The following is a 20,230-nucleotide window of genomic DNA, read 5'->3' as shown; positions in this document are numbered from 1 at the left end:
AAAAGAAAAGAGAAAAGAAAGAAAAGAAAAGAAAAGAAAAGAAAAGAAAAGAAAAGAAAAGAAAAGAAAAGAAAAGAAAAGAAAAGAAAAGAAAAGAAAAGAAAAGAAAAGAAAAGAAAAGAAAAGAAAAGAAAAGAAAAGAAAAGAAAAGAAATTTGCAAAACGTCATTATTCTGTGGAAACAACTGAAATCATGATTGCCATCTCAGAAACCAGAACGTAGGAAAGAAAGAAAACTCAATTAAAAACTAGTTATTTAAGCTTACTTGTTTGAGTCAAAACTCCCGGTATGTATATATCCAGGAAACTTGACCTTGGCAATACTTCAGCTCACTCAGGTGAACAGCAAAGATTCATGAGAACCTCTGGTGAGAGCAATGAGATCTAAGGCACCCATTACTTCCATCACTACAGAGAAGCATGTGCCTGCCAAGACTCTCACAGGTTTGCTGGTTTTGCTTCTATGTAGTGGATAGCACTATTGCAGCATTCAGGTTAGAAGGTGTTTGGATGCTCTGATGCATCAATTTTGGACTGCAGTGTGACTTTTCTCATTTGAAGAGATGACCTCCTTTACGTACAAAGCTGGAAAGGAGACTACACTGCTTTCTCACTGTCACCACCACAGAATTTCATCGTCCTTTTGAATCCTATGAAGAGTGCTCAAAAGAGTTCAGTGAGCTCAGCAGGACATGGCCAGTGAGAGTGATAATTCTTTTGTCTTAAAAAAAGTGATTCAACAGCAGATGTAATAGATATGGACAAAAGATAGCCACCTAATACAGACCAGATCCTGAGTGTCAGGATTTTATGATGCACTCATCAAGCAATTTTTCTTTTAATAATCAACTTTTCTTTATCATTTCATATTTTAAAGCACGGAGCCAACTGATGGATTTCTGCCTGCATAAATGAGATAAAGTAACACAGCAGCAAGAAAGGATGGCCAGTGGAGACAGGTTTAGTTGAGATCCGGGGTTTCTCCCTGATATTCCACAGGCTATCCACATACTTTTGGGCACATCATTTTGTGCTTGATTCAGTCGCCTAAAAAAATACATTTAATGTAGTTTGTAAACTCCAAGCATACCTAGGTTATTCATACAAGGCTAGCAGATGTGATGCCACACACTTCTGGAGCAGGACCTGGAGTCATATAGGATAGGCATATTGTGTGGGAAAATGGCTAAAGCCCTTTTCATGCTGGTAACTATCTCAACGCCTCTCATTTGAGATACAGATCACCTCTATGCTTACTCTTCCTGATCTCACAGCAGTCTTGTACAATGAAATTTTTAAGGACTAGCAGGTTCTCAGAGTTGGAGGCCCCACAGGTATCAGCCCCAACTCTAATGACCAGAGAAAACCAAAAGCTTGGTAGATCATCAGAAGATGTAAGGGCCAGGGCAGAGACAAGAAAGCAGAAACTTGAACCCATCCGTTCTGGACTATCCTGCAAACCCATGACTGAACTTGTTATCCTGTGGACAGAATATGCACCACCTCCCTTTTTTCAGACATCTGGGAAGGAAGGGAACTTACTTTTTGCTAAGGAGCAGCAGTCTGGATATCAATTCTTCTATTCAGAACTTCTGGCTCTTCAAGTCACTTCTTGATCAAGTGTAGAAGAACACTTATGTGAACCAACCAAGTTAGTGAACAGAACAGGAGCCACGGGGCTCCTCCTAGACCCCCTTCTTCAGGGCGTACAAGGAGGACACAAGCCAATTTTTGTGCTACTGGGGGGAGACAATCCTCGCAGTACATACCATGAAGCCAACAAACTCTGAGCATTGCATGCAGGGCCTCCACTGAAAAAATATGTATGCAATGGGTCCAAAAGAAAGCACATACCCTGGGCTCTTCTGCTGTCTCATACTACTAACTAGTATTTATAGTCATACTTTTTCCATAAAAGCCTAATTTCAAAACACAACTTCAGAAGGTCTGCAGATAATGCTATTTTGAGTAGTAAGGCAAGTATTTCAGTAAGGCAAGTCTACAGAGTTACTTGGCAGTGCCATTTACTTACTATAGTATAATACCTTCAATTGGTACTAAAACTTCATTTTGGATATTCACTGTTGTTTATGTGATAGCAGAAATGTTCTTTTTAATGGACTGAAAAGTTTGATGACCTATGAAGAGCCGTCATGCGTAAGTGATATTGTGCCAGATCTTGAAATAAAAATGCTTAAGCACTAAGTGCTTTTTATAAATACATTTCTTTATGAAAGAAAAATTTGAAAGAATCTGTATAATCATGAGACACTCATTTTCTGCTCATAAAAATAAAGCAGCTCATCACAAAGGGAAAAAAGCCTTTCTTTGCTTCCATCATAGCCATGACCTTAACTTCTCTAAAATTCTTTGTCACAATTAGTCTCATTTAGATCATTATTTTTGCTGAGCGCTCTGCCTAGTTCATTTCTTTCCTCACACGCTATATATTCACTGGCATGTGCAACACTACTAGAAGGTGACATTTGGAATTTATCTACATGTATCCTGTAGGACAATTTTGATAATATCCTGATAAACTGCCACTGGCTGAACAGCAGTCTAAAATCCATCTGGTTCCGTTAATCTCTGAAAGTAAACCATTAAAACTGATCCTCTTCCTTGATGGGCGATAAAGTAAATACAAACCTCACAATAAGAAGTTAATGATCTGTCCCTAACAAGGCTGTAACTTTGACGTACTCAAGCACCTACTCTCTCAGTCTAGAAACAAGATCCAGTACATCACCAGATACATGCACTGAGCTGGAAATCATCTGCTTGTTACCCCTTTTGCCATGCTATATTCTGCTTATCACAGTTGGCTATGGGTATCCTTCTTAACAGTGATTTTTATTCTGTTTAAGCTCCAAGCCAGGATCTACATTAAAGCCTTTTTTGGATTAGAAAACTGTGTGACTCCACATATCCAATGAATCAGATATACTCTCCACATAAACTTTAACAGAATCAAACTAGCAAGAAGAAATATAAAGTAATGGCAAAAAATGAAAAAAATTTTAAAAATTTGATTTTCACAGTAGTTATTTACAAACTATATCCATCCCTACTTTAATCTTGGGTTTAGTCTCCAACCCTGTTCCAGATGCAACTGATTGCCAACTGACATGTCGCTTGCAGTCTGCCACACAAAATGTTCCAGACCTTAAAAGTACAATAACCAAGCATAACCCCTCCATTTCTAAAGCACCATGCTTCTCATCTATAATTATAACTTAAAATTTTGAAGTTTTATCACCAAGCATGACACAGCTCCAGTTGGCAGAATTGTGGAGATAGAAAAGGCAATTTGCCAGTCAGGAAGCTGGGCAAGAGCCATTCCACACTCATCATATGACTTAAGATAGCCAAAGGTTAGCTTAATGCTGCTTAAGCTGAAATGGCCTTCCAAAGGCTGTTCTATCTGACAGCTTTGCTTTTTCCATGATTCCTCTCACTAGGCCACTTTTTAAACCTTTACGTGAAAATGGGTTGTCTAGAGCTGGTGGTGATGCCTTTCTGTCACTTAGGCATTTCTTTAAAATGTAGCATCCTAAGAGGCTGTTTAGAGCAAGTTTCCAGCAATAACTAAATTTCCTTTATTATTTTTTTTTAAGTTTTCAAAATTTCATTTAGAATCAGTATCAGAATTCCTGCTGCTGCTGACAACACTGCAGTGCAAACCACGAGAAAGACTTTTCTCTGCCCTAGAAATTCAATGGTCTGTGCATGTTTCTAGTTTTTTCTGTTCCATGGAATTACACTGAAAACTATCTGATCAATAGATCGGATCAGTAAAGCAACAGATCAGTATGCTTCTTTATAATTCTTCATTTAACTTCCCCAGATAGTTAATGATTTTAATACTTTTCTTACAAAATTTTCCACTCCTATTTTCCACTGGAATTTTGCACTCTTGTCCAAGTTTTCAACAACCTGTAAGGCTTTTGTAACCTGTTTAGCAACCTGTTTTCATTCCATTCACCCACTAACTCTCATCTTACCATATCCTGTTTGCAATTGGTATAGAATGGTAAAATCTGCTGCATTTCCTCAGTGCTGGTTCATGGTACTGACAACACAAGAGAATAAAACGTCTTTGGAGTGTCTGAGACAGCTTGTCCTGTTCTTGCTTACAACAACTGTGTATCCCTCAACAACTTGAGAGGGATACACAATTCTCTTACTATTCCCTGAATCATTAATGAAGTTAAGAAAGGGGTCAGTTCGGCTCATACCACATATACGTCAATTTTATTTGACCTAAAATGTGAGTGCCACCCATTTACATGCTCTTTCTACAGTATGAACAAAGCCACAAACATATAAAGCAGCTAAACATCCATGGGCTACCAAAAACTATTTAAGATCAGAGTACTCAGAGTCACACTGTCCTCCTATCCTTCCATAGCCACAACGAATCAGGCTGAATCTTTTGGCTGCCTTCAAGACAGACTGAGAGTCTGTCCTAGGATGGATTGTTAAAACTGCAAATTGCTCGCCTACAAGAGGACTGCTTGATGATTCTCAATTCTCTCTTTCCATGGAACCACAGGGAGAAGTTTCAGATAGTGTACCTGTTTACAGCCGTCTTGGTCAAAAGGGATGACAGCTTCTCAGATATGACTTGCCAGATACCTACTGATGGTCAAACTTATATTCCCTTTGCAATTTTCACCTGTGGTATTTTTTACATAAGATCCCTACTACCTCTTAATTCAATCCATTGCCCACTACCTGAAGAAAAAACATCAATTTTTAGGTCAATGTAAAAAAAAAAAAAAAAAAAACTGTACAACGTACCTGTACTAATCTGAAAAGCCCAATAGCATACAATGCAAGTTCTGAGTTTAACAGTCCCACTTAGGTGTGGGAACAGTTTCAGTGTAATAGCACACACATCCACTACGTAATATTAGAATTCAGTTAATATCTTTTGGAGCTTAGTTTTATCAGGAATTGGTTTGCTTGTTTTTCATGGAAAAGTCTTGACGAAATCAAGAAATGAACCTTTGTAATCCAAATTTTTATGCTACTTTACGCTGAGAAACAGCATATGAAATTTCTGCAGAAAAGGCTCTTGAAGACTTTTATTACCCCTATACATGGAAAGAAAAAAACAAACAGCGGGGGGAAGCTTTTCAAATGGAACAATACAGCAGTGCTCAGAATAGTCCTTAAAACTGATATCTGAAATGCAAAAAGAGGGGAACCTTTATAAAAGTGCAGTTTTCCAGAAACAAGCCCTTCTTTTTGTGATAACCCAGACAATTAGATGGGAACAAAGTAGGCTAACAAGTTTTCTCTCCTACCAGAAGAGGACGTTCTACCTTTATATGAGTGCTCGGTCTGTGGGAGAAGCCAGTTGTGCGAGAAACCACATCGGATGATGCATGCATCCAGGACCACAGGAGGGTGTTTGAGTCTTTTTCCTCTCCCTTGAATGTTAGGTTAGGAAATGCCAGAATAGGCCCTCCAATTTTCACTTGCCCAAAATCCAGATCCTTTACAAATAACCAGTTTTTTTCTTGGAATCCTATCCACACCCTTGCATAATTTTATGCAGACACACCCCTTATGGAAGAGAGGGTCCTGCAGTGGTCCATTCTTGATACGAGCAACTGCTGTTGAGAGGCAGCACATTGAGGAGAAAAGAGTAAAAGTAAAAACATTATACTAGTGCAGTGAATACTGACTTATTGCAAAGTAAATATTCCCCATATGTATAGGTATGTGTGTGTGTAGATATATATGTATGCTAATAGCATATGTCACACAAGGTTATTCCTGGGGATTATTTTTCCTCCTGCTTAGAACTTTGCTGCAATCTTCCTCAGAGACCAACTACTTAATATTTTGGATTATGGAGTTTCTGTTGTAGCTACAGCTATATTACAGATAGGACAATGACATACATTTTATGTAAATTGAGAGCTAAATCTGAACTTTCTGAAAGTTTGAGATGTTGGTATATATATAGTTTTTAAAAGGCTTTATTATTCCAAGATCAGGGCCAGCTGCAAAGATTGGATTCACATCCAAAAACATATATTAAAATGCATACACTTCTTGGTAGAAAGAAGTTTTAAAACCTGTCAGGCTGAGAACAACACTCTTTTTGTGTGCTGCCTGGCAATTCAGTTACAGATCGACCCTATTGTTTTTTTGGTAATTTAAATGTGATTGTTGGCAAAGCAGAAAGGGGTGGGGGATTCATACAGGGAGGCACACAGTGAGAAGGAAGAAAGCATTTCTGATTATACAATATATCCCTGACACGTTGTTACACACAAACCCAATATTTAGCATTTAAAAAAGAAGGGGGAGAGAGGGAAGAAATAAAAAAACAATAAAAGAAACAGCAGCTGTTTCTATGTGATGTCAGAGAACAGGTGTGATACAAATCTCCATTCCAGGGCAATCATATTGATCTCCTGATGATGCACGCATGAAGCACATGTGCAAACGTTATCGACCCATCTGGCATCTCGTTTCCAGGAATACGGCCTGAAAATGCCTCTCTATAATTGAAAACATTATCAGGATAAACACCGTACTGGCCAATTATTAAAAAACACAGACAAACCGCTTAAGAAAAGGTGCGCCTGGCCACGCAGCACTCACGGCACCGCAGCCGTGCAGTGCCCCCTCGCTCGGCAGCAGCCGCTTGCTCTCCCCGCGCTGCCGCCGGCACCCTCCGGGACCCCCTCCCCCCCGAAACCTCCCATCCGCGGGACACCGTGCTTGGGTGGGAAGCGGCTCGGCCCCGGCGCTGCCTCGGGGGGGAAGCGGAGGGGGATATGCTGCCTCCTGAGGTGTGCAGCGGCTCTGCGACGGCGGGGGACCCCGCGGGGCGAGTTGGAGGGGACCCGGAGGGGGCCCGAGAGGGTGCGGCGAGGACAGCCAGGCCTCCTCCCCTGCCTCCGGGCCCCGCGCCCCTTCCAGCCCCCCCGCGACGGCACGATCCCGCCTGGCTGCTCCGGGTGCCCGCGCCGCCCGGCACAGCCGTGCCCGGGTGGACCGGCCCCGGGGGGGGTCCGGGGGGGGCACCTTACGCCCCGCATCCGCCCTCTCCGGGGGGAGAAGCAGAGTTTGGAAGCAGCCCTTCATTTGCGGCGCGGGGGTGCAGGGTGTTTTGGTATTAATTGTTAGTGTCTGCCATTAGAGGGCACTAAGCAACCCTGCATTAACGCTGCTCCTGGGAGCGGAGAGGGAAAGGAAGGGGGGTGTGGGGGGTGAGGGGGGAGAGTGGCACCAATTTGGGAAAAGATTAAAAAGGATGTGGAGTCCTGGAGCCTCTGAAGTGCTCAAAATGCCCGAGAGCTGCTCAGGACGATGATCATAATAATAATAACAAAAAAAAGAGAAAAAAAAATGCAGCGAGGTCAATCATTTACCAGTCTGCTTCTTAATGCGTGTGACCGCAGGTGGTACCGGGGGACATTGTGATTCATGCCCACTTTCAAAGCGGGACCAGGGCCCGGTCTGAGGCACCCAAACAACTGTCTTCTAATATTAGCACGGCTGTATTTCTGGATCTATTATAGTCTGTCCAGACAGATCCCATTGTAATGGGATCTTTTATTAAAAGATTAGCACTATCTCCTGCAGTTGGTGGAAAAAAATCTGTTATCACTGAGTTATTTGCAGTTGTGGGGAGGGGGCGGGCGGGGGGGGGGGTGCGCGGTACCGGGGGGCGGGAGCGGGAGGAGGGGTGTGGGGAGGGCTCGGCGGAGGGCGCGGGCGGCAGCGGCGCACCGGCCCCTGACCCGGCACTGTCCGGGCATTCCTGTCTGCATACTTCGCAGTCTGTTGTGCTTTGGTGGCTCAGAAAAGCGAAAGAATCGAAATTTAAAAGGCAGCTTTTGAATAAACAATACCATTTTCCGTTAAGTAATCGTTTTGTATAAAAGGAAATATCGCCTACTCAGTTTCATTCAGCAGTGCCAAAAAATGTTATAAATGAGAGACCGCCAACTTTTCTAAGGGGAGAATAATGCCAGACTGTGCTTAATAAACTAGTGCCCTAGAAGTTCATTATCGATGTTGCAATCTTTTCTGATTCTGAAAGGAGACCGCCTACGTCGCCCCCATTCCCGTCTCGTCCTCCCGGGCTCCCAGTGAAAAGGCTGTCACTTGGGCACAGCCCTAGGTATTAAACTTTTATTTTGTTCTTTCTTTTTCCTTTTTGGGGTTGTTTTTTTTTTTTGGTTGTTTTTGGGCTTGGGCTGGTCGGTGGGTTGGTAGGTTGAGGTATTTCGGGGGCCGATACCCGCCGAGCGCGCTCTGCGCGCCCCAGCCGCCCCCCGCGGGTGCGGGGAGCGGGGTTTATTATTAGCAGCAGTTTCGCCCGGGGACGACAGCGCTCCGCGGCCGCGGAACCCTCCGCGCCCCGTAGCAACCCCCTCCGCAGCTCCGCACACGCGCCCGCGGCGCCGGGGTAGGGGCTAAAGGGGGCGAGGGGCGCCCCTGGCGCGGCCGCGACCCCCGCGGGTCTCCGGCTTGCGGGGACGCGGGGGGCTCCGCGGTGCCGGCGGCGAGGGGCTCGCGCTGCTGTCCGCGGCCGCGCCGGAGGGCTCCGGCGTCTGCGGCGCGCGGGGCTGCGCGGGTGCGCGCCCGTGTGTGCGTGCACCTAGAGCAGATAATTGGAGAGGGCTTCCAGAAGGTGGAAAATGTCACCTGATTCACACTGAACTTTTTAAATCTCCCCACCCCCGAGCAGACACACACACACACACACACACACATTAGGAGACCGCCCACCGCAGACAGCTAGGACCCCCGTATAGATTTAAAGAGAGACTGCATTCAGAGCCTGACGTTCATTCAATAGAGCGATCATAAGCAGGCAGGCTAGTGCTCGCTCCCTCTCCCTACTCCCCCTCACACCGTCTCTGTGTCTCTCACTCGCTGCTACACTGAGGATGTTAAATCAGAGAATCCACCCGGGCATGCTCTTACTCCTGATGTTTCTGAGCCACATCATGGAAGATCACACAGTGCAGGGTAAGACCAGATTGTTTATTCGCAGATGTGTTTCTTAATTATTATTACTATTGTTTTCCGTCTTTTGGGCACGGTCTAGTTTGCTGCGGTGTTAAGCGCCTCTCTCCAAGGTCCAACAAGGCAGAAGTTAACTGTGGGCATGGGATTGCTTTGTACCGAGGTGTCATTTAAATGCCTTTTTGATCGGATCTTCGCACTGCTCTGCATAGGCACAGACGACAGATAAGGATGTTTCTTGGTATTTACTGTTATTATGCAGCGTGAATGAAGAGCAGCATCGCAAGGGAACTTTCCCAGTCGCGGCTCTCGCATTAGTGCTCAAAGTTTGTTGGTAATTTAGCTCAGATTTTTATCTCGCCTCCTTCCTCACGGAAGGAGAGGTGGTGATGGGGAGCCCCACGATTACAGCTGACATTTTTAGAAACCAGTAAGTGGTCATTTTCCGGACATTCCTTTAATATTGGGATTTACTCCTCTCCCCCCCCCCCCCTTTTTTTTTCCTGTGTGTGTGTGTGAGTAAATGTTAGTGGTGTAAATTCCCCTGCACTGAAGAGTAGGCTTAAATAAGTTTGGGGGTTTTGTTGCTTTTTTCTTTTTCCTTGCGAACAAAACAAACCCGAACCTGCTTTTTGACAACTCTTAAGAGCCCTCTTTCGACACATGAGAATAATGATTTTTAGTTTGGGGGCTTTTTTCCCATATCTCGACCGTGCTCCAACCACAACCTGGATGTCTTACCATTGCTTGTTTTATGTTATTTTTCTTTCTTTTCTGCCCCACTAGAGCGTAAATTAATCTAATGTGGGCAACAGTGAGACGTAAAACTTTTTTTTTTTTTTTTTTTGAGGCGTTGTTTGTGCCGTGATTTTTAGCGCGGGGGGGTGGGGGGGACTGAAGGGGGATCTTCCCCCGCGCCCAGCGACATCCCGTCTGGCCGATCCTGACCCCTCGCTGCGGTACATTCCCATCGGAGGAAGGAGGCAGGATCGAGCCCTGGCTGGATTAGCACCAGAATCAATTGGTATTGAGTTGCTGGAGAAGTCACATTGGTTATTCACGAGAGACTCATCCCAACCAAAACTCTCCAGCTAAAAAAAGGGGAGTTGCTTGGACTAATGTTCTTGGCTTGACTCCACTAATAACAGGGATACTAGTAAAAAAAAAAAAAAAAAAAAAATGTCCCAAAACCCACTCTATCCGGTTTAAGGTCAGTGTACTTTCCTCTGAAATGCGTGCGGGAGAGACGGCACCTACAACTTTTCAGCTTGATCGATTTTTAAAACTCTGTAGGGACCTCCTACTCTTATGTGCCCTTGTATTTTATGTACTTTTCTCACTTTTTGGGAGCTCTGCTGATTTATTTTAGTGAAGGAAAGACATTTGTTAATAGAAGCAGCAAAATGTGGGGATTTCGAAAGACTTCTCTAACAGCAAACGTTCCCAATTCGTGGAGATTGCAAAATGGGCTGAGGCTGAAACTCTGTGCGGCACTAAAACAATGCTGCTGTGCACCCACGGTGAGGAGGAGAGGGCAGGGGGAGGAGGAAGGAATTTGCAAGCGCGATTTTCTTTTTATTCCCTTTTAAATGCACATCCTTTTCAAGCCTCTGTCACGTGCCGGCAGTGCTCCTTCTGCTCTACATATGGAATAAATACCTCCGAAAACTGCCTTGTCCTGCTTTGATCGGGTTTTCTCTGTTTCGTTTTAAGGGTTTTTTGGGGGGAGGGTGGGTTTTGGGGGGGTTGTTTGTTGTTTGGGGTTTTTTTTGGTGGGGTTTTTTTTTCAATTTGTTGGGTTGAGGATTTTACTCCTCCTTTTTTTTTTTTTTTTCTTTTTTTTTTTTTTTTTTTTTTTTTTTTTTACTTTTTCAACTGCTCTCCCCAATGGGCCCGAGTAGCTGCGGGTTATGAAACGGGACAAATAAAAGTAAACAGTCTAGTGAAAGTCACTGCGAGGCGCACGTGTTGTGTCTGGGTCACTGGCGACCGCCACTGACCCGGCTGGGTGTCTGTCTGTCCCCCCGGCCCCCCCGCAGCTGGGAACTGCTGGCTCCGGCAGGCGCGGAACGGCCGCTGCCAGGTCCTCTACAAAACCGACCTCAGCAAGGAGGAGTGCTGCAAGACCGGCCGCCTGACGACTTCGTGGACGGAGGAGGACGTCAACGACAACACGCTTTTTAAGTGGATGATATTTAATGGGGGAGCTCCAAACTGCATCCCGTGCAAAGGTGAGGGGGTGCTGGCGAGCTGCTCTTCGCTCGGAAGCGGTGTAGGCAGGGACTGGGCTGGGGGAGGAGGAGTTGGGAAGGAAAGGGGTGGGGGGTAAAGGGGGCAGCGCGGTCTCCTCCCGCCTCCTTCTTCGCTGAGGCTTTGAGAGGCGTCTCGTACCGGCCCCGGGATGGGTGAAGGGACCCCATCTCTGCTTGGCCGCCGGAAGGAGGAGAGCAACCTCCTCTTTCCCGCCCCCCGCCCCAGCCCTCAGCGGCGGGGGCAATTTCCCTCGAGTGGTGTTTCCCGGAGGGGGTGAGGGGAAGGTGTTTGTCTCTGTGCTCTGGGGTCACAGTGTCTTTTTTTTCTTCAAGCAGTTTTGACACCAGGTCTGTTCTGCACGCTCGGTACTAAAGTGGTGCCTCTTTCCTTCCATCAGAAACATGCGAGAATGTGGACTGTGGACCCGGGAAGAAATGTAAAATGAACAAGAAGAACAAACCTCGGTGTGTTTGTGCTCCGGATTGCTCTAATATCACTTGGAAGGGTCCCGTGTGTGGCTTAGATGGGAAAACCTACAGGAACGAGTGTGCCCTTCTCAAAGCCAGATGTAAAGAACAGCCCGAACTTGAAGTCCAGTATCAGGGCAAATGCAAAAGTAGGTTTGCAAATCTAATCCCATCTCCCTCAAATGCCAAAGGGTGTGTGTCTGAGTGTAGGGAGGAGGAGCTGTTGGAGGTACTTCCCCACAGGAACCGGAGTGATGCTCCTAATGCTGGGAGACAGTAGCTAAACCACGCTCAGGAGACAAGGCCCTAGCTGGATTGAGGGTTCCCCACAGTCTAGCAGCACTTGCATCCCACCAGCTACCCTGAGTTGGGAAAGTTCCCTTCAGCCGCCCTTAAATGGCGAGAGCCGATAAAGGCTTCTATCTGATCATTTGTTTCATTGTGTCACCATTTTACTCCCCAGTAGGGCTCTGGGATCTCCTATTAATCACTGTGTGTTTCCATCTTTGTTTCAGAGACCTGTAGAGATGTTTTATGCCCTGGCAGCTCCACATGTGTGGTTGACCAAACTAACAATGCCTACTGTGTGACATGTAACCGAATTTGCCCAGAGCCTACCTCCCCTGAACAGTATCTCTGCGGGAATGACGGCATCACTTATGCCAGCGCCTGCCACTTGAGGAAAGCTACTTGCCTACTGGGCAGATCCATTGGATTAGCCTATGAAGGAAAATGCATCAGTAGGTATTTCGGTAGGAGGGTGAGGGCAGGGAAGCTTCCTCTGTCAGTGGTTTCAGAGTATCATGTGTGCAATTGGATGGGTGTAGTGAGCACTGGGGAGAAGGAGAGGCTTTCAGCAGCCTGGATTAGTGCTCCCTGCTGGGAGAAGGAGAGCCAGGGTGAGCTTTGCCCCAGAAAAGGCTGCAGAAGGGGTGAGGGAGGAGGGGGCTGATGCTGCTTCTCTTGCTATCACTGTGGGTGCTGACATTAGTATCCAAGAGAGAAGTAGCCGCCATTAAATAGATGATGACATGGTTACAGTGTAACAAGGTCTCGATATTCAGTGGATCTGGATTCCTGGAAACAATTGTCTTCAAGTGGTCTTGGCAAAGCTTGCGTTAACTTAATTGGAAACATCTGATCACTTTTCCCTCTTTAGAAATAATGCAAAGTTTGGAGATGGTGGGTGAAGATAGGAAAATAATCTCTGTGCATCCTGACATTTTGTACTGTGATTTCCAGAAAGGACTGATAGTGAAGTGTGTTATGAGGAAGCACCTTCAGAGCAGCCTCTGCTCCCCAAAACTGCTGGGGAAGTTTGGGGGAGGCTGCTTTTAGTTGGCAAAAGTTGAGGTGAATTCCCTTTTCAGTCTTGTAGACAACTACTCTGTGTGGGTTAGTTTAAAAATAATTGATTTAGAAATGCTGAATGTGTTGACAAATTCTGCATTTACCACTAATTTGGAGAGCTGAATTTCAACAGACATCAAACAGAGCAGGAAAGTCATGTACAATAGGCAAATGTAATTCTGTATTCCCAGGGCCAAGCTCTGCTGGCACAGCTGTCTTTCCTCCCCCACATATAGACAGGCAATGGTGTCCAAGGGACTACTTGCTTGAGCAAAATCAGCAAGTATCATCACATCTACTGCATCTGAGTTTGTCTGTTCACAGTTCACAGGGGAAAAGGGAGTTTGGGGATGTTTGTTGTTGCTTTTCTTGTCTCTTTTTCTTTTCACTTACCTCTTGTATCCTGTGTGTATTTTTAGAAGCCAAATCCTGTGAAGACATTCAGTGCAGTGCTGGGAAGAAATGCTTGTGGGATTTTAAGGTTGGCAGAGGTCGGTGCGCCCTCTGCGATGAGCTATGCCCTGAAAGCAAGTCAGACGAGGCAGTCTGTGCCAGTGATAACACCACTTACCCAAGTGAGTGTGCCATGAAAGAGGCAGCCTGCTCCATGGGTGTGCTTCTAGAAGTAAAGCACTCTGGATCTTGCAACTGTAAGTGAGATTTTTAACTCTGCAGACACTTAAAGCTTCTGAAGGCAATCCCTAGGTACTGAAGACTTACGCCTTTAAACATAAGAAAGCTCGACTTGGAGATTTGAGATACAGCACAGGTGACATATACGTATGTACCTATCATGCACACACTTTGGTTACTGATTAAATGCAATAGATCAACAACCAGCTGACCTTCAAGTTGGGTTTTTTGGGGATATTCAAAGGACAAGTCATTCTGTCAGAGAGGGGTTGCCCTAAGAATGTAATTCTAGTGATTTTTTTTTTTCCTACTTTGTCTGCTCTCGTGTGCTTCGCTGATTGCTTTATTAACGCCCTGATAAACTCTTAACTCGGTCCAAAAGAACAAGCCTAATGGTAGCACATGGGCATCTGGTTGAGCACAGTTGCCTCTTCTAACTCTGAATGAAGGACACAAAACAATTAAACCTAGAACACAAGAGCGCTTTCCATTTGATTTCAGGAATCTGCCAATAAAACCTGAGCCATTGATTCTTCAGAACTTTCTGCAGTTTTGACTTCATAGATTACGTATAAAAAACCCTTATTGCATAACAACAGATGCCAAAGAGCATCTCACTACAAGTCGCATAAAATGCAACGCTGTATTGTGGCTGTTCAGAGGGCTTTGAAAACATGCACTGAGCTGCTTCTGCGCTGTTGTTGTCCTTATTTAAACAACAGCTCCCCTGTATTCCCCCATCTAGCCATTAATGAAGACCCAGAGGACGAAGACGAAGATGAAGACCAGGACTACAGCTTTCCTATATCTTCCATTCTAGAGTGGTAAAAGCTCCATCACTTATTGGAACAGCCATTGGGCACGAAATCAATGTCCATACTGTACATAAGTGTATGCCTATTTATTTTGGGGAGAAAAAAAAAGTATACATATAGTTGAGTCTCGTAGACATTTATTTATACTGTGTCATGTTTTATAATTTATACATAAAATGTCTGGTTGACTGTACACCTTGTTTTTTGAAGAAATTTATTCGTTACGGGAAGAGCAGTGTTATTTATTGTGAGGTCTCTTGCTTGTAAAGTAAAGCTTTTCTTTTTTCTTGCAAACTATAAAAGTCCATTCCTTAGAGCTTACCCACATGATCTCATCTCTTTGTTTCACTGATGTTAACTCTTTTCCACTTTAACAAACTTGCATGTTGGTTTCTGTTACGTTTATTTATTGGATTTTCTTCTTGCCGGTTCTGTATGTAAAAGATCCTCGGGTTTTTGTTTACAAGGAATCTTGACTGACCAAAAGGCGTTGTAACTCATTTAAGTATACTTCCAGGGTGCAGTGAGGCAATCTTTAAGGAAACTTCTTCCACTTCACTTTACTTCTGATCACATCATGTACTGAAGTGATCTCAATGTTCTGAGCGTTTATACTGTACTATACAAATTCCAGACCCAAAGAAATCGGATTATGAAGGTTGTTAACTACAGGGCTAACTGTAATAAGAATAAAGGTTTTATTTTATTTTTATTGTTTGGGGGTTTTTTTGTAACATGCATAACTTTTATCAGGTGTTTCCTTTAAGATGGTCTTGCAGTACCACTTTCAAAGTTTTCTTTCCCAATCAGTGTGTCACTAAAAGTTATATCAAAGCTTTATCAGTTCAAGTTTCTTGCTTTTCATAATACTTTTTTTCTGATGCAATTTTATATTTTCAAACATGGCGAGTTAAATATAAATTCATTTAAATATATAGTTTTGTACTTTTCTACCATGTAAATGTGCAATGTATATAAAAGTTATAATGTGTATTTGTAAATAAATGATGAGTGAAAAAAATAATAAAATGGAATTTTCCTTAGAGGCAGTCCTCAGTTTTGGTTCTAAAGGGTTCTTGCCCTCTGGTGCAAAGAAGACAGTATACTGGTGGTTAGGAGAAAGGAAGCTTGTGCATGGCCAGCCGTGAAGCACATCAGTTAAGGCCAAAGCTTTCAGCTGACATTGATTCAAGAAACCCTTTTTTCAGACAGGAGCAATGTCTTCAGTTCATTGGCATTAATTAAATCCAAGTACAGTGAGAGAGGAGAAGAGATGCAGCATTTTTGTTTCCTTCTCCATCCGCTAAATAAAAAGTCTGTCATTTCTTGGACATCTTTGACTTCCTTATTTCTAGGAGGTATTGAATATGCATTTGAATTTTTGCTGAGCTTCAGATCCATGTTACTGAGGTTGCAGTTGTATCACCATTTAGATGACCAATAGAAAAAGCAAAGTGGGTCCTACTTGCCCAAATTCAAGATATGTAACAAGTAGTGCAAAAAAAAAACCCCACCAAAACCAACCAAAAACCAAAACCATCAAAGAGCACATTATAATTTGGAAATTACTTTCACAAAGGGAAGGTTAATTCACAGGTTCTTTTTGGTGAACCAATATTCAAACTGGACAAACTGGATCCACTTAAGAATGAATACTAATACAGTGAACTGAAGAAAGCTGGCAGCCGTAAGCACAGCAGGGACCAAAATCCTCTTTCACACTACCTGCCCTATGATGCTCTCCCAAATAAGGCCCCACTCCCCAAAATTTCTCTTATCATACTACATAAAACTTAGAAATGTACTTAAATACCTTATTCAGTGGTGTTTTAAGTGCTTTGCTGAACTGAGGTCTGAGAGCAGAAATTGACTGACTTACCCATTTTGTTTAAAGACAAATCATATTTGAAGGCTGTTCGTGCTGTAGTCTTCTGTGTATTTTTTACTGTAAACACTAATTTGTTATGGATTGTTTAGCATTATCCAAAGCAAATATAATGTATTCCTCTATGCATAAAATCTACAAGTGTGCATTTATCATATTGTATTCAAAATAATAGTAAAAACCATCTGCCCTTCATCCTCCTGTTGCTTCATTTAGACAAGTAGTCTCTTTGGAAGGAAGTACATGGTGAGAGGAGCAAAGGGAGCAGGATTTTAGTCTTCCTGAGGGAACAGAACCCAGAATAAAAGGTAACAGGGACTGGGAGGACAGAGGGATGGAAAAAGAACCTATCAGAAAATCTTTCAAGGAAATAATAAACTCATGACAATGACATAGCAACAAAATGTTTAATAGATATGGAGAGTATCAGAGGAGTTTTTTCTCAAAATCAGATAGGTGCCAGCTACTTCATTTCCAACAAAACAACATTAAAATACTGGTTTTAATTGTAAATATATTTACATGTCTTACAGATAGATTGTAGCAGAGCAGGATTTCTGGGTTCTAATTTGATGTCCTGCTGCTGGATCACAAAATAACTTTGAGAAAGTCACTGACAGCCAAATTCAAGAAAAGCAACAAAAATGAGAGGAAGCTGTATTTGCACATGTACATGTATGCAAAACTACCTCAAGAGTCTATGTCAGGGTTTTGCTGATAAAATGATCTAAAAGTTCTGCTACTGTATTTCCCTTTGCTACTGCTATTTCTATACAGCTGAGAATCTTGAAACCTACCTTGCACCAAAGCCTGCCTGTGATGTACAGGTGAGGCATCCCCTGAGAGGCTTCATGAGGTAAGCATCTTCTGGGCAAGCCTAACATACACCAGCCTCATCATGAAGCACAACAGCCCCAGAGACTTTCTCCCAGAAACACGTCCAGAGGTTGTAGCAGCATGACTGCCAGCATTTTACATAATACCTTACTTGTAGATAAGGTGCTTGTTCGTGAAGTGGGAGATGCAGGTTCACTGCCAGTCTCTTTCTGAGATCTTTCCCACATCTCCCAAGAGCGCATCTGCCACCAACTCAAGGTGAAGCACAGGCTGGAGAACTGTCTGTCATGCCTGCTGAAGCCATACTTCTGTACTGGAGAGGAAGCCAGATTCATTGAAAGAGGATAATTTGCAACCCTAATAGGTGCTCCTTTTGAAGAGGAAGTCCTGGGTTCTTGCCCCGGGGGCTGCCTACATATTTTGCATTTGTAATTGAGTAACATACATAAATAGTGCTTGAAGCAGGGGCTAGAATCCAGGTTGCCTCCCCTCCTCCTTCCCCCAGTAGTAAGCGCCTCCATCCTTGAGCTATGAAATCATCTTTAACTCTCTGCTTTAATCAAGATTACAAATCTCACATCTTTTTCTACACTGAGTTATACACCAGGACAGGCTTTACTTTTTTCATCGTCTCTTCTAGGCTTGTACATGGGGAATTTCCTGAGAAGTGGAAATGTGAACTTAATTCCCTCCGTCTAAGGAAGGTGCTGAATCCATTTTTTCTACCTCTTGTCCTTCTTTTGTGTGTGTTTTTGATTTGGTTTAGTTTTGCTGCTTCTCTTGATGCACAGGCTATCTCGGATGTTGTTTAAATGATGACACAGAGAAATCTGGATGTCTAAATACAAGAAGGTGGTTTCCAGCTCTGGATTGTACAAGCTCCTAAAACCAGAAGATAAATACATTTTCAGAAATATCTTTCTCTTGAGTGTTTTCTATTGTTTGGCATACATACTCCCTTTGCTGTAAATCATACTTCCGAAACTCCTAGTTCACCATGGAGTATACTTTGGTACTGAATCCCAGGCTTGTGAACGCCATTCACAAATGCAGGCACAGTAACACAGAGTGGAGCACATATGTTTATAAACAGAAACCCATATTTGGGCACTTAAGTAAAATCAGCTTAATTCTAAAAGACCCAGCTTGAATCATTCGAACCATAAGACTATTGCCTCTAAAGCCCCGGTTCCCAAATGTATTTGTCTGCACAATAAATGCAAGTGAGTATGTAGAATTTTGGTCACACTCAAATGCATTCCTGATAGCTGTGTTCATAAGACAGACATAAGAACAGTATCATGGACCTATTTTGCACCTTTTACCTCTTTACTTGCTTTCTGCCTGCTAATACACCTCAACTAAAACTACATTCCAAACCTCTCAGCAAATTTCAAACAGCTGCCATTTCTTTTTTTTTTATGACATAAAAATGTTTCCTTCTTTCCCTCCAAATGGGAATCAGGTGAAATTAAATTTCAGTATGCAGTGCTGTTCTCTAGGCAGTGACATTTTACTATACAATGAATCACCAGCACAGAAACATCTGTATCTTATCCCTTTGAAGAACTAGGATTCCATGCTTTCTGGTGAAGCATAACATTTGTACATAGACCAAGGGGTTCACAAGGTATCAAATTTTAAATTCATAACTCCCTGAAGATAGGGAAATTACATTTTTTGTTTGATATTTCTGTAATTCCAAGGCCTGCCTGTTGCATTATGGCAGCATGAATTTCGCAGGTACTATATGAAAAACAGTATAAACAAGTTAACTCTTTAATTATTGATTTTTTTTTTACTCCCAGTAGACATAAATACATAATGGACCCTTGTGGCTGGATTTTGCTGACACTTATTTGGGATGATCTGTATAATTCACATTCATTCATTATTCCTAAACAATGTGGCAAATGAAATTATCACACAGTGGAGAAATATTACATGAAAACAAGGTGTGAGCCCTAATGTTCAGCTCAGAGACTAATTTGGAGTTAAAACTACATTTGGCTCATTTTCCCGTAACTTACAGGTATGTTCTTTTGATCTTTTAATCTTTAAATGGATTTGTTCACCTTCGCCATGGGACTGAAAAGCACTAACATGTCAGAAAACTGAGAAGCAGCTCTGGACTTTGATTAACATTTAATCAGACCTCCCAGACGCTACAGCATAATGGAATTTAGGTGATCTAGCATAGATGTAAATGTGTAAAAGCCCCCAAATTTCCACCAGTGCCACTCAGTAACAGCATCCGAAACTTCCAGTGCTTCATTGAGGTCTACAGATACTCAAAACTCCACAAAATGAAACCACAGCACTCACATTCAAGAACTAAATTTTAGTCACCTGATTTTAAAGACTTTTGAAAAATTTAAAAATGAATATTGGAACTATTTTTTCATGGTATGTTAGAGGTTCATAGCAAAAGCAGCGTTTTTAAAAAAATCATTCTTGTGTAGCGTGGCTATATGCAAAAATGCTGTTTTACATGAGCACAGTTGTAACACATTTCCCAAGATCTATTAGTAATTTGGAATGCTCTTATTCTGATAGCAGTGTTCCCATCAATCTTTTGCTGAGCTTCATGTTATGTACTCTACATTTTAAGTTTCAATCACTTTGTATTTTAAGAGGCACTTGGAACTACGAGGACGATGTTGGTGTGTGGCTGTTGTCTGAAAACATTTAGAAGACACTAAAACATGCTACCATTTGATTTCTGAATTAGAAGCATTGCTAAAAGAGGTCACAGGGCAAGACATGTAGATAAGCCAGATAGATAGATAGGTCGTTATGCAAGCCGCTGGACAATATAGAAAAAGGTGGCACTGATGACAAGCAAGCCCAGCTGAGTCCTAGAAACTGGAGCACCCAGCTTGCAAGAAGAGCTTGAAGGGACAGAGTTGCTTCTGCCTGGAGAAGGGAAGGCTTTGGGGGCACCTCAGAGCTGCCTTTCCCATCTACAAGCAGATCATTGTGTAGAT

General features: G+C 43.1%; 1 protein-coding gene across 2 annotated transcripts; it reads left to right on the top strand.

Moving 5' to 3' along the window:
* Positions 1 to 8,687: 8,687 nt before the first annotated feature.
* Positions 8,688 to 15,561, top strand: FST (follistatin). Of its 2 annotated transcripts, none has more exons than XM_030511778.1 (6): positions 8,688 to 9,006; positions 11,043 to 11,234; positions 11,654 to 11,872; positions 12,239 to 12,463; positions 13,493 to 13,648; positions 14,452 to 15,561. In XM_030511778.1, the coding sequence occupies exons 1-6, from the start codon at positions 8,925 to 8,927 to the stop codon at positions 14,532 to 14,534; spliced, it is 957 nt and encodes a 318-aa protein (XP_030367638.1). In that variant the 5' UTR covers positions 8,688 to 8,924; the 3' UTR covers positions 14,535 to 15,561. The 2 variants fall into 2 exon arrangements, with proteins under 2 accessions (XP_030367638.1, XP_030367637.1); XM_030511777.1 differs by having other exon boundaries at positions 13,493 to 13,723.
* Positions 15,562 to 20,230: the final 4,669 nt, after the last annotated feature.

Source organism: Strigops habroptila, chromosome Z, assembly GCF_004027225.2.
Source record: "Strigops habroptila isolate Jane chromosome Z, bStrHab1.2.pri, whole genome shotgun sequence".
NCBI classification, from domain to species: Eukaryota; Metazoa; Chordata; class Aves; order Psittaciformes; family Psittacidae; genus Strigops; species Strigops habroptila.
Note: the sequence above shows the minus strand (reverse complement) of the source record. Positions and strands in the feature narration are given on the sequence as shown.